General features: G+C 46.7%; 1 protein-coding gene across 1 annotated transcript in view; it reads right to left on the bottom strand.

Moving 5' to 3' along the window:
- Positions 1-698: 698 nt before the first annotated feature.
- dnah5l (dynein, axonemal, heavy chain 5 like) overlaps positions 699-14032 on the bottom strand; it is a 67429-nt gene continuing 54095 nt past the window's right edge. Inside the window, exons 74-95 of the mRNA XM_034560692.1 lie at positions 10599-10766; positions 9044-9148; positions 8688-8801; positions 8180-8356; positions 7748-7939; positions 7517-7672; positions 7208-7390; positions 6483-6653; positions 6150-6401; positions 5827-5953; positions 5617-5738; positions 5385-5534; positions 5107-5271; positions 4755-4972; positions 4618-4673; positions 4373-4494; positions 4113-4263; positions 3819-4015; positions 2406-2594; positions 2089-2221; positions 1436-1866; positions 699-947 (exon numbers count right to left, since the gene is read on the bottom strand). Coding sequence (XP_034416583.1) covers positions 732-947; positions 1436-1866; positions 2089-2221; positions 2406-2594; positions 3819-4015; positions 4113-4263; positions 4373-4494; positions 4618-4673; positions 4755-4972; positions 5107-5271; positions 5385-5534; positions 5617-5738; positions 5827-5953; positions 6150-6401; positions 6483-6653; positions 7208-7390; positions 7517-7672; positions 7748-7939; positions 8180-8356; positions 8688-8801; positions 9044-9148; positions 10599-10766 — 3795 coding nt within the window. The 3' untranslated portion in view covers positions 699-731. The remainder of the gene's footprint in view (positions 948-1435; positions 1867-2088; positions 2222-2405; positions 2595-3818; positions 4016-4112; positions 4264-4372; positions 4495-4617; positions 4674-4754; positions 4973-5106; positions 5272-5384; positions 5535-5616; positions 5739-5826; positions 5954-6149; positions 6402-6482; positions 6654-7207; positions 7391-7516; positions 7673-7747; positions 7940-8179; positions 8357-8687; positions 8802-9043; positions 9149-10598; positions 10767-14032) is intronic.

Raw genomic sequence — 14032 nt, 5'->3', positions numbered from 1 at the left:
ACAAACACACGTTTCTTTTATCTCTTTATCTTTTTGTTGCAGACTGATTTGTGGAAGCAGGTTTGTGACAAAATGTGCTCAATTCCTTCTAATATCACACACATTTAGGAATAATAAAGATTTTAATTAGCTTAGCATCATTCCTGCTACAACAAAAAGTTTCTTATAAATATAAACAAAATAATAAAGAAGAAGTTACATAAAAAAGAACATCTCTATGTCTGAAAGGTGGAGGTAAATAAAGTAAGACATTATATATTAATATAAAGAACGTGTCTGGAAGGTGGAGGTAAATAAAGTAAGACATTATATATTAATATAAAGAACGCGTCTGAAATAAAGTAAGACATTATATATTAATATAAAGAACGCGTCTGGAAGGTGGAGGTAAATAAAGTAAGACATTATATATTAATATAAAGAACGTGTCTGGAAGGTGGAGGTAAATAAAGTAAGACATTATATATTAATATAAAGAACGCGTCTGAAATAAAGTAAGACATTATATATTAATATAAAGAACGCGTCTGGAAGGTGGAGGTAAATAAAGTAAGACATTATATATTAATATAAAGAACGCGTCTGGAAGGTGGAGGTAAATAAAGTAAGACATTATATATTAATATAAAGAACGCGTCTGAAATAAAGTAAGACATTATATATTAATATAAAGAACGCGTTTGGAAGGTGGAGGTAAATAAAGTAAGACATTATATATTAATATAGCGCCTTCAGGTGCAGTCACAGAGCAGCGCGGCGCCCCTCAGGGTCCAGTGCTCCGCCGGCTGGAGGCTCCGGAGCTGCAGAGAGAAGACGAAGTTCAGGTCGGTCCGACGCGGCTTCCTGTAGACCGGACACGAGTACAGGCCGGGCGCCGCGCCGCTGTCGGCCATGTTGGCTGAGCTGACGGCGTAGACGTGGACCACGGGGAGCGGCGTGAAGAGGACCTGGGAGATCGGACCGCCTCGTTACTTTATTAGCTGTTTATTATTCAGCAGAATTACATCATTTACTTTGTTAAAGGTCATATTGATTAGTCATTGATTTAAACCTTTTTTTAAAAATTATTTTATATTATTTTACCAATTATTTTCCATTTTGCTATAAATATATATATATATGTATATTTATATACATATATATAACTTTTAATATTTTCATAGTTTTAGTATTTTTAAAATGTTTACATTTTCTTTAAAACTTCAATTTATTTTAGTTATTTTTACAATATTAACTTCAATTTATTTTGTTTAATATTTTATTCACTATTACGTTTTATGTGCTATTTAAATGTGTTATTTTCCAATTTCATCTTTTATTTAATATGTTAATCATTTAAGGATTTATGCCCATTTAATTTGAATGATCTTATATCTTAATATTCACTGTAAAATGTTTCCGTTGTAATCCAACAGCACTTGAAGGTCACACTAACCTTGGGCGGGGCCTCGGAGAGTTTGACGCCGCGCCGGTCCCACCCCGCCCCGTCCAGGAAGAGGCCGTAGATGTAGACTCCGCCCACATCCTCTGGGGGCGGAGCCGACACGTCCTCCCGCATCATCTTGGTGACATCGTTGCTCAGGGTGACGGTATCCAAGGCCCAGCCCCGGGACAGGTTGGCGCGCGTCGTCTCTTGGCGCATGGCGGTCAGAAAACCCTGCGGGTTGAAGAAGCCGGTGAGCCAGAACTGGTCCGGTCGGCCGGCGCCGATCCAGCCGCGGAGCTGCCGGTTCCTCTCCAGCAGCTCGCCGAACCAGAAGCCCAGCGTCGCCGACGGCCAGCTGAGCCGCAGCCACAGGCGGGGGATCCGGGCATCGAACATACAGTCCAGGGCGTCGCGCAGGTCCTCCGACATGATGATGGTGCCTTCAGGGACACGTCACTAACAATTAAAATGATGAACTGTGATTCTAACCAGTGACATTATCTGAGAAAACGTTGCTAATGGTTTAGCTTAGCCTTATGCTAACAGGCTAAACTGTGAGACACAAGGGGAGATGTAGCAAGAAAGCATGGTGACAAGCTCAGGGGGGCTGGCTACTTAGCTAGCGTGCTAACAGCAACATGCTGTGTGTGTGCGTGACAGACCGTCGATGGCCAGTTTCAGGTCGCTGAGCGTGCTCCGTACGCTGATGATGACTCGCTGCATGCGGTCCACTTCCTGTCGCAGGAAGATGTTCATTGGCTGAAGTGGACCCATCCTCTGCAGTTGACCTTTGACCTTCAAAACACACTCAGTAAGAATGTTTGTGGAAGAACTGAACACAACACCACTTTGTATACATGTTCTATATTCATCTGTGTGACTACAATTATAATAACAACTGTGATGAAGACTACAACTCCCATGACCCCACGCTGCGTCCCCACTATGGAGGACACGTCCTGAGTGACTGAACACACACCTCGTGAGGGACGTAGTCAGGTGGCAGCTTCTCCAGCATCTCATTGGCTAGTCTCTGGACGATGGCCTCCCTGGTATCCCCGGCTCCGCCCCCGCCGTCCTTCGGTTGGATGTTGACGATGGTGCCGAGCGTCTCGTTGGCGAGGTTGGTCTGGTAGGTGATGTCAGCGTTGGGGTGGAGCCCGAAAACCTGCAACCAGGAACAGGGACATCGGTGTGTGTGTGTGTGTGTGTGTGGTGTGTGTGTGTGTGTATGTGTGTGGTGTGTGTACATGTGTGTGTGTGTGTGTGTGGTGTGTGTGGTGTGTGTGTGTGTGTGTGGTGTGTGTGTGTGCGTGTGTGTGTGTGTGGTGTGTGTGGGGTGTGTGTGCATGTGTGTGTGGTGTGTGTGGTGTGTGTGTGCATGTGTGTGTGTGTGTGGTGTGTGTGTGTGCATGTGTGTGTGTGTGTGGTGTGTGTGTGTGCATGTGTGTGTGTGGTGTGTGTGTGTGCGTGTGTGTGTGTGTGTGTGTGTGGTGTGTGTGTGTGTGTATGTGTGTGGTGTGTGTACATGTGTGTGTGTGTGTGGTGTGTGTGGTGTGTGTGTGTGTGTGTGTGTGTGTGGTGTGTGTGGTGTGTGTGTGTGTGCGTGTGTGTGTGTGTGTGGTGTGTGTGTGTGTGTGTGTGTGTGTGTGTATGTGTGTGTGTGCGTGTGTGTGTGTGTGTGTGTGGTGTGCGTGTGTGGTGTGTGTGTGTGTGCGTGTATGTGTGTGTGGTGTGTGTGCGTGTGTGTGTGTGGTGTGTGGTGTGTGTGTGTATGTGTGTGTGTACATGTGTGTGTGTGTAGTGTGTGTGGTGTGTGTGTGTGTGTGTGTGTGTATATGTGTGTGTGTGTGTGTGTGTGTGTGTGTGTGTGTGTGTGGTGTGTGTGTGTGTGTGTGTGTGTATATGTGTAGTGTGTGTGTGTGTGTGCGTATGTGTGTGTGTGTGTGTGTGTGGTGTGTGTGTGTGTGTGTGTGTGTGTGGTGTGTGTGTGTGTGTGGTGTGTAGTGTGTGTGTGTGTGCGTATGTGTGTGTGTGTGTGGTGTGTGTGTGTGTGTGTGTGTGTGTGGTGTGTGTGTGTGTGTGTGTGTGTGTGTGTGTGTGTGTGTGGTGTGTGTGTGTGTGTGTGGTGTGTGTGTGTGTGGTGTGTAGTGTGTGTGGTGTGTGTGTGTGTGTGGTGTGTAGTGTGTGTGTGTGTGCGTATGTGTGTGTGTGTGTGGTGTGTGTGTGTGTGTGCGTATGTGTGTGTGTGTGTGGTGTGTGTGTGTGTGTGTGTGTGCGTGTGTGTGTGTGTGTGGTGTGTAGTGTGTATGGTGTGTGTGTGTGTGTGTGTGTGTGAGTGTGTGTGTGTGTGTGTGTGTATGTGTGTGTGTGTGTGTGTGTGTGTGTTGACCTCAGGTGAGTCCACCGTTGGCAGGGCCTCGATGTGCTGCAGGACGTCCTGGAGGCTCTTGGCCCTCGGGATGCTGTAGCCTTTGTAGAAGCAGAAGGTGTCGGTGAAGGTGCTCTTGCTGAACCAGACACCTGTGAAGGTGTTGAGGAGACGCTTGTCCAGGTCGTCCGTCACCCGGCCGCCGTACTGGACCTCACCTGGACATGGACACGGGACACAGGGTTACCGGACCTCACCTGGACAGGTTGTGTTGTATCTGGTTCAGGACCCTGAAGACTCCCCTTGAGGACTGACCCAGCATGTAGCGCAGGCAGCTCCAGTTGACTCCTCTCTTGGAGTCCAGGTCGTCCAGGTGGTTCTGAACAAACTGCATGCTGGAGGTGAAGTCGGCCTGGTTGAACTCGTAGGGGATGTTCCAGCCGAGAGGACCGAACTTACGACGCTCCTGACGGAAAAGAAGGAGGATGATCTTTACGGGAATACCCGAATACGCTTTTTTGTCAAATGATAATTCAGTGGTGACATTAAACTGCCCCAGCAGGCTGTAGCCAGACCTGCACGGTGGTGTGCAGGAAGGCCACCGCGAACAGCAGAGGCTTCCACTGAGGCAGGTGACTGATCTCCAACTGGTCCTGAGTGATACCGCTGAAAGTCCTCTTCAGACCGGCTTTCATCCCTGAAGAAGACCGAGGACTGTCAATCAATCGATTAGCTAATGTGACAAAATAAATAAAAAGAAGATCCAGAAGATCATAAGCGGAGGACGACCATCAGGCTGAAGACCTGGGGAGATTCTTACCGAGAGGAGGTTCATTGGTGAACTTGATGGAGGACTGAAGGAAGGTGATGGGGAATCTGTACACACACACACACACAGTGATATTCTCAATGTCACACTGTGACGGTAGCTCCACTAGCTACGTGGTCTCTCGTTACCTGGGGTGCACGTCGGTCGTCAACCACACCCGGAACCCTTTGTGCACGCCGTCTGGCGTCGAGGCGCAGACCGTCTCCAGCAGCTCGTCCAGGAAGTCCAGTCCCAGGTGGCAGTTCTGGAGGAGGAGCCAGCCGCCGTCCGCCATGCTGTTGGCTAACAGCCTGCGAGCGTGAACCTCCTGGCCCTGCCCCATGGAAATGGGACGGCACGGCGCCCCCTGCAGGCCGAGAGCAGGTCTGCTGTTCATCTGTGGATCTCTTGTACTTTCCTGAATGCCCCAACCAGTCGTCCTCCCATCATGCATGTTTTCTCCACTGATTTGTTCCCCACATCATTCATTCATCCCTTCACCTTGTTCTTGGCAAGTCGCTCTATGTTTTCAGTTGGATCCGAGCCCATCGACAGCAGGCAGACCATCGGCGTCCTGTTGTCACTCTCTGCCAACATGGCCTCCAGGTCCAGAACCAGACCTTCAGCATACGGTTTACCCAGAGAGTCCGAGATGTAGTGACGTGCCTGGTTGACGCACACAAATACAGACAATGTATTTTAAATACAACTGTAGGGAACGAGAGAGTTACGGGAAGGAGAGCGCTGGTGTTAAACTGAAGGGAGTTTAGCAGTTAGACCTGAGCTGTGGTTCGGTCGGGACACCAGCTCCGGATGAGCAGAAGCTTCCGGAAGGTGTCGAGCTTTTCCTCGTATCCATCAGGCAGCGTGGACTCCTCTGGCGTCGGGTGGTCGAACCACTTCCTCCAGGAGCGCTCGGTCTGGCAAACCTGGACACAAGGAAACATAACTCCTGTAGGTGTAAGAGTTCCCTCTTCACCTGCTCCAATGTAAATGGGGTTTGGGTTCTACCTGGGTCAGGATCTGGCTGAATGGTGGCAGGCTGGAGAGCTGCACCAGGTTGAGCCAGGTCTGATCAAGGATCCAGCGCCGGGGTTTGGATTCTACAGAGTTCAGATCCAGAGAAGCTCCGCCTACACACACAGACAGCCTACATTTAAAATGCTTTGATCATAAAGAAAAAGGATAGAGCGAGGAGGAGGAGGAGGATGGGTGCGTGACCTTTGACGAAGGTGAGCACCTCGGGGTGCGAGATGTTTCTGGCCTGCAGGTCGATCTTCAGAGCCAACAGCAGAGTGAACAGCAGTTTGTGCTCCTCATACAGACTCCTGGCTGTGTAACAGTAAACCTGAGGGAGGAGCACACAGGGACTCAGTTGCACCTGCAGGATACTGGATCAAAGTCTAAATCTCTCAACGGGTGCAGACCGCTCCAGGACTACGATTGGAAGGTCAGAATCACCGAACGGATAGACGATATATAACTGCAGATTGGAAGATTTAAGGGTCACGTCGTTGGTTTGGACCTCAGCCAGAGAACTTTACCTGGTAGGTGAGGAAGTGGATGATGTTGCCGATTCGTTTGGAGGTGAGCTGCGTCTTGGCGGAGTTCTGCATGGACGAGTCGAAGAGCCCCAGGAACTGCCGCAAAGACGTCTGGTACATTACGTTGACCAGCGACATCTCCACAATCAGGAAGTAGAGGATGCTCCCCCTGGTGGCCACCGGCCGGTACTCCTCCCTGGCCTGGTTGATCTTCGCCTCCGTCTCCGCCGCAACAGACAGCTTCTCACTCACCTGGAAGAAAAGATTGTTTGGTTGAACTTTAGTTGGCGTACTATCAGAGAAACTGTGTTTATTTCCTGTTTGGAGCAGTACCTCCTGAGCCGTGATCTTGGTGACCCTCAGGACCTCAATCAGAGACTGGTCCTCCACTAAGGACCCCTGGGTGCTGGTCAGCCTGAACAGCAGACTGTCCTCCAGCTCCTGCATCTTCCTCTTGTTGGACGTCACCTCCTCCAAGAGCTTCACTCGCTCCCCCTCCAGCTCCTGGTGGGACCCCCAAGGAGGACGATTCAGATTTACGGCCACGTTCATGGTCTCATTGCATAGGAAAATACAAAAACAATAATAAATGCAAGCGCGGCTGTTAATAACTTATATTACCTCCATCAAGGAGGTCACGTTTTTTTTATTTGGCTCGTTTGTCAGTAGAAAAACTTCTGACCCAGTTTTCATGAAAGCTTCAGGGGGCGGATACGGAGGTCTCAGAGTGCCCCCCTAGACCACCAGACTAGCAAACACCTAACTAACTGGCTCCGCGGTCAGGCAGCTGACTGTTGAGTCCTTGTGCTTTCTCGCCTGTAGATCGTGGTTATATCTGGAACCTGCTCCTGCCTCCTGCTCCTGCCTCCTGCCTCCCGCCTCCTGCCTCCCGCCTCCTGAACTTTGCTCCTTTTCCGGAGTCTTTGTGCTTTCTCGCCTCACAGGTTTACATGGATCGTGGTTTTATCTGGACCCTGGTCCTGCCTCCTGCCGGGCCGAAGCAGGAGTTGTCCCTGTTCTGCTATGAGGGTCAAAGGTCAGAGGGTGTGGTATGTGACCTGCTTCTCCAGCAGGATGACCCGGCCCAGCAGCTGGTCCTCCAGGCCGCGCTGGGTGACGGTGAAGTCCACCACGGCCGTCCTGGCGCTGACCTCGGGGCTGTACGCCGGGTTGGCCAGCTTGGTGGTGACGTAGAGGGTGAAGCCCTTCATCACATCCACCTCCTTATCTCCCACCTTCACCTGCAGGAGGAAACCACACACTTCTTTGCATATACATATATGTTTGATAGGAGAGACGAGAGTTTCCAGAGTTTTTTCAAATGTTTTGCTGCTTTAATAAAAATCAATCAAGTAGAATTCACAGACTTTATAAGTGGATCCAGACTTGATGTAGTTCTTGTCCAGTATGTTGTCCAGGACGGGGTCCAGTTCCTCCCCTACATCCTCCAGCAGCAGGGGGCGCCCCAGAGACAGACTGTCCTCCAGGTGGGACCGGAAATATTTGTGATTCAGAGACGTCACCTGGAGGAAGAAGACAACGCTCTTTGTTCTGTTCTCACTCCTCACCAGCAGGGGGGGGGGGCGTGTAGAACCTACCTGCAGCTGGTCTCCCTCCCTGTTCTGGATCCAGGCCTTGCCCTGGCCCTGGGGGTCGATCAGCAGCGGGTAGCGGGACGCCTTGGTCACCACGACGCCGTTCTGGACCGACAGGTCGTCGCTGGGTAAACCCTGAAGGCTCCACTCGCCCACCGTGGCGTTGTCCACCAGCAGACCAATCATGTCCAAGTCCTGCAGAGTGGGCGTGGCCTCATGTCACCTGACGTTTCATGTTCGCTCCATTAGTCTGACTTTATGACTTTTAAGCTCAGTAAACATCCTAGTTTGTAGGTTTATAGTAAACACAGATTTATTTAACACATAATTACAATGATCAGTTTCTCTTCATTAGTTTAGTGGAAAGAGCTTTTTTAATTTATTGATCTGTTGGAGGGGAACCGATGAAAGATCAATAACTCGTGAGGGTCTCACGGGGCTGAAGGGGATGAGCTGCTCCTCCATCTCCTTCCTCCACAGCTGCAGCAGCAGGAGGCGGTACTCCTGGTTGAAGGGGCCGGCGTAGGACAGGAAGCCGGAGCACAGGAGCACGTCGCCCACCAGGTGGCGCGTCTGAGTCTGGAACGCAGCGCTGCTGTCGGTCCAGCGCACCTGGGGGAGGGAGGGGGGTCGGTGGTGGGTGAAAGGGGGAGGTGTCAGTGGTGGGTTAAAGGGTGAGGGAGGGGGGGGTCAGTGGTAGGTTAGAGGGTGAGAGGGTGAGGGGTCAGTGGTGGGTGAGAGGGGGAGGGAGGGGTGAAAGGGTGAGGGAGGGAGGAGGGGGGAGGGGTCAGTGGGTGAGAGGGTGAGGGGTCAGTAGTGGGTGGGGGGGTGAAAGGGTGAGGGAGGGAGGAGGGGTCAGTGGTGGGTGAAAGGGGGAGGGGTCAGTGGTGGGTTAAAGGGTGAGGGAGGGGGGGGTCAGTGGTGGGTGAGGGGGGGCGCTGACCTTCTCCCCCCCCAGCCCGTGGATCAGAGCACTAGCCGTGGTCATCTTGTGGCGGCAGCTGTGGGCGTCGTCCTCCAGGTTCTGCTTCTCCTTCATAGCCGAGTCGTAAAGAGCCTGAAGGTGACGATTCATTATTATTGTGTGTCTGTGTGTGCGTGTGTGTGTGTGTGTATGTGTGTGTCTGTGTGTATGTGTGTGTGTATGTGTGTGTGTGTGTACGTGTGTGTGTGTGTGTACGTGTGTGTGTATGTGTGTGTGTGTGTACGTGTGTGTGTGTGTGTACGTGTGTGTGTACGTGTGTGTGTGTGTGTGTGTGTACGTGTGTGTGTACGTGTGTGTGTGTGTGTGTGTGTTACCTGCACGGCGTCCAGCTCCTGCTGTTTAGCATCCAGCTGTTCTTGAGCCTTAGAGAGTTCAGTCTGAGCGACAAGCAGACGAGCTTCCTGCAGGGTGAGGTTAGCCTACACACACACACATATAAATACAAACACACACACACACACACACACACATATATAAATACAAACACACACACACACACACACATATAAATACAAACACACACACACACACACATATAAATACAAACACACACACACACACACATATAAATACAAACACACACACACACACACACACACACACACACACACATATACATACAAACACACACACACACACACATATAAATACAAACACACACACACACACACATATAAATACAAACACACACACACACACACACACATATAAATACAAACACACACACACACACACATATAAATACAAACACACACACACACACACATATAAATACAAACACACACACACACACACACACATATAAATACAAACACACACACACACACACATATAAATACAAACACACACACACACACACACATATAAATACAAACACACACACACACACACACACACACATATAAATACAAACACACACACACACACACACACACACATATAAATACAAACACACACACACACACATATAAATACAAACACACACACACACACACACACACACACACACATATACATACAAACACACACACACACACATATAAATACAAACACACACACACACACACACACATATACATACAAACACACACACACACACACACACACACACATATAAATACAAACACACACACACACACATATAAATACAAACACACACACACACACACACACACACACACACATATAAATACAAACACACACACACACACACACATATAAATACAAACATATACACACACACACACATATAAATACAAACACACACACACACACACACACACATATAAATACAAACACACACACACACACACACACACACACATATAAATACAAACACACACACACACACATATAAATACAAACACACACACACACACACATATAAATACAAACACACACACACACACACACATATAAATACAAACATATACACACACACACACATATAAATACAAACATACACACACACACACACACACATATAAATACAAACACACACACACACACACACACACACATATAAATACAAACACACACACACACACACACACACACACACACATATAAATACAAACACACACACACACACACACATATAAATACAAACATATACACACACACACACATATAAATACAAACACACACACACACACACACATATAAATACAAACATATACACACACACACACATATAAATACAAACATACACACACACACACACACACATATAAATACAAACACACACACACACACACACACACACATATAAATACAAACACACACACACACACACATATAAATACAAACATACACACACACACACACACACACAGTGTTGTATGTGAGGACCACAGGAGGCCTCCCTACCTTCAGAGGCAGCACCTCCTTGTTGATGGAGAAGAAGTCGGCCATGGCCCGGGTCCAGGAGCAGAGACCCGCCACGTTGCCACAGATCCTCTTGGCCGAGTCCAGGTGGTAGTCGTCCATGTCCAGGTACGGAGCGAGCAGCTCCACCACCTCCTCAGTGATGGAGTCCTGAGCACCGACACGGGAGACAGGTACAGTACAGCTCAGGTACTCTGGGGTCGAAGGTCACATGGTGCTTCATTAGGTCACATGATGCTTCATTAGTACATGAGGTCACATGGTGATTCATTAGTACATGAGGTCACATGGTGCTTCATTAGTACATGAGGTCACATGATGCTTCATTAGTACATGAGGTCACATGGTGCTTCATTAGTACATGAGGTCACATGATGCTTCATTAGTACATGAGGTCACATGGTGATTGTTTAGTACATGAGGTCACATGATGCTTCATTAGTACATGAGGTCACATGGTGATTCATTAGGTCACATGATGATTCATTAGTACATGAGGTCACATGGTGATTCATTAGTACATGAGGTCACATGATGATTCATTAGTACATGAGGTCACATGATGCTTCATTAGTACATGAGGTCACATGGTGATTCATTAGGTCACATGATGATTCATTAGTACATGAGGTCACATGGTGCTTCATTAGTACATGAGGTCACATGGTGATTCATTAGTACATGAGGTCACATGATGCTTCATTAGTACATGAGGTCACATGGTGATTCATTAGGTCACATGATGATTCATTAGTACATGAGGTCACATGATGCTTCATTAGTACATGAGGTCACATGGTGATTCATTAGGTCACATGATGATTCATTAGTACATGAGGTCACATGGTGCTTCATTAGTACATGAGGTCACATGGTGCTTCATTAGTACATGAGGTCACATGGTGCTTCATTAGTACATGAGGTCACATGGTGATTCATTAGGTCACATGGTGATTCATTAGTACATGAGGTCACATGGTGATTCATTAGTACATGAGGTCACATGGTGCTTCATTAGTACATGAGGTCACATGATGATTCATTAGTACATGAGGTCACATGATGCTTCATTAGTACATGAGGTCACATGGTGATTCATTAGGTCACATGATGATTCATTAGTACATGAGGTCACATGGTGCTTCATTAGTACATGAGGTCACATGGTGATTCATTAGGTCACATGATGCTTCATTAGTACATGAGGTCACATGATGCTTCATTAGTACATGAGGTCACATGATGCTTCATTAGTACATGAGGTCACATGGTGATTCATTAGGTCACATGATGATTCATTAGTACATGAGGTCACATGGTGCTTCATTAGTACATGAGGTCACATGGTGATTCATTAGTACATGAGGTCACATGATGATTCATTAGTACATGAGGTCACATGGTGATTCATTAGTACATGAGGTCACATGGTGCTTCATTAGTACATGAGGTCACATGATGATTCATTAGTACATGAGGTCACATGGTGCTTCATTAGCACATGAGGTCACATGATGATTCATTAGGTCACATGATGATTCATTAGTACATGAGGTCACATGGTGATTCATTAGTACATGAGGTCACATGGTGCTTCATTAGTACATGAGGTCACATGATGATTCATTAGTACATGAGGTCACATGATGATTCATTAGGTCACATGATGATTCATTAGTACATGAGGTCACATGATGATTCATTAGTACATGAGGTCACATGGTGATTCATTAGTACATGAGGTCACATGGTGATTCATTAGTACATGAGGTCACATGGTGATTCATTAGTACATGAGGTCACATGGTGATTCATTAGTACATGAGGTCACATGGTGATTCATTAGTACATGAGGTCACATGGTGATTCATTAGTACATGAGGTCACATGGTGATTCATTAGTACATGAGGTCACATGGTGCTTCATTAGTACATGAGGTCACATGATGATTCATTAGTACATGAGGTCACATGATGATTCATTAGGTCACATGATGATTCATTAGTACATGAGGTCACATGATGATTCATTAGTACATGAGGTCACATGGTGATTCATTAGTACATGAGGTCACATGGTGCTTCATTAGTACATGAGGTCACATGGTGATTCATTAGTACATGAGGTCACATGGTGATTCATTAGTACATGAGGTCACATGGTGATTCATTAGTACATGAGGTCACATGATGATTCATTAGTACATGAGGTCACATGATGATTCATTAGTACATGAGGTCACATGGTGATTCATTAGTACATGAGGTCACATGGTGATTCATTAGTACATGAGGTCACATGATGCTTCATTAGTACATGAGGTCACATGGTGATTCATTAGTACATGAGGTCACATGGTGATTCATTAGTACATGAGGTCACATGATGATTCATTAGTACATGAGGTCACATGATGATTCATTAGTACATGAGGTCACATGGTGATTCATTAGTACATGAGGTCACATGGTGATTCATTAGTACATGAGGTCACATGGTGATTCATTAGTACATGAGGTCACATGGTGATTCATTAGTACATGAGGTCACATGGTGATTCATTAGTACATGAGGTCATGATGTGTATTTATTGTTACCTACATTAGAAGTGAGAAGACATTTAATGACCAGTAATAAAAAACAACGGAGGCTTTATTTTCTGCTTATTCATGAGCACTTTCTCAACCCACTGCCTGAGGGAATTACCCACAATTCATAGCGTTGACTCGATAAACACGGGAGGCCCAGTGGAAGCCTGAACCGTTATTAAAATCACATGAAGCTAAAGATGGATCCAAAGAGCCTCGAACCAATACCAGCTCTAATCCACAGCTTAGCAAGACACACACACACACACACACACACACACAGACAGACACACACACACACACACACACACACACACACACACACACACACACACACACACACACACACACACACACACACACACAGCAGGTGATGGTTGTAATGTGATAAGATGAGAAGGGAGTTTCCCTCCGACACACACTGACAGATGAAGTGTATGTGTGTGTGTGTGTGTGTGTGTGTGTCTGTTTTGGACCTTGGCACATTTCGTCTAGTCGTCACTTCTTCACAACACTATTATTAAAATATTATTTAAGGTCAGGATCAAGTCGGGATAATAGTTCCTCTGATGAAAGAATTCATTATATATATTATTTAAAAAACATATAAATTATATCTTTATATTTCAATATGAATTCTCTCTCTCTCTCTCGATATATATATATTTCTCAAAATATAAATTATATATATAAAAGTATTTTAATAGACCTGAATGAGAAGAAAACATTGTGATCTTATGTTAAATCAAAGGTGTGAATCAAAAGAAAGCCCGTCTTTTGGGACCTGCTGCCCCCCGGTGGCCGTTCCAGGGAATGCATGTAGACAA

This window comes from Cyclopterus lumpus, chromosome 20 (assembly GCF_009769545.1).
Source record: "Cyclopterus lumpus isolate fCycLum1 chromosome 20, fCycLum1.pri, whole genome shotgun sequence".
In the NCBI taxonomy this organism is placed as follows: domain Eukaryota; kingdom Metazoa; phylum Chordata; class Actinopteri; order Perciformes; family Cyclopteridae; genus Cyclopterus; species Cyclopterus lumpus.
This window is presented reverse-complemented; position numbering and strand designations above follow the sequence as displayed.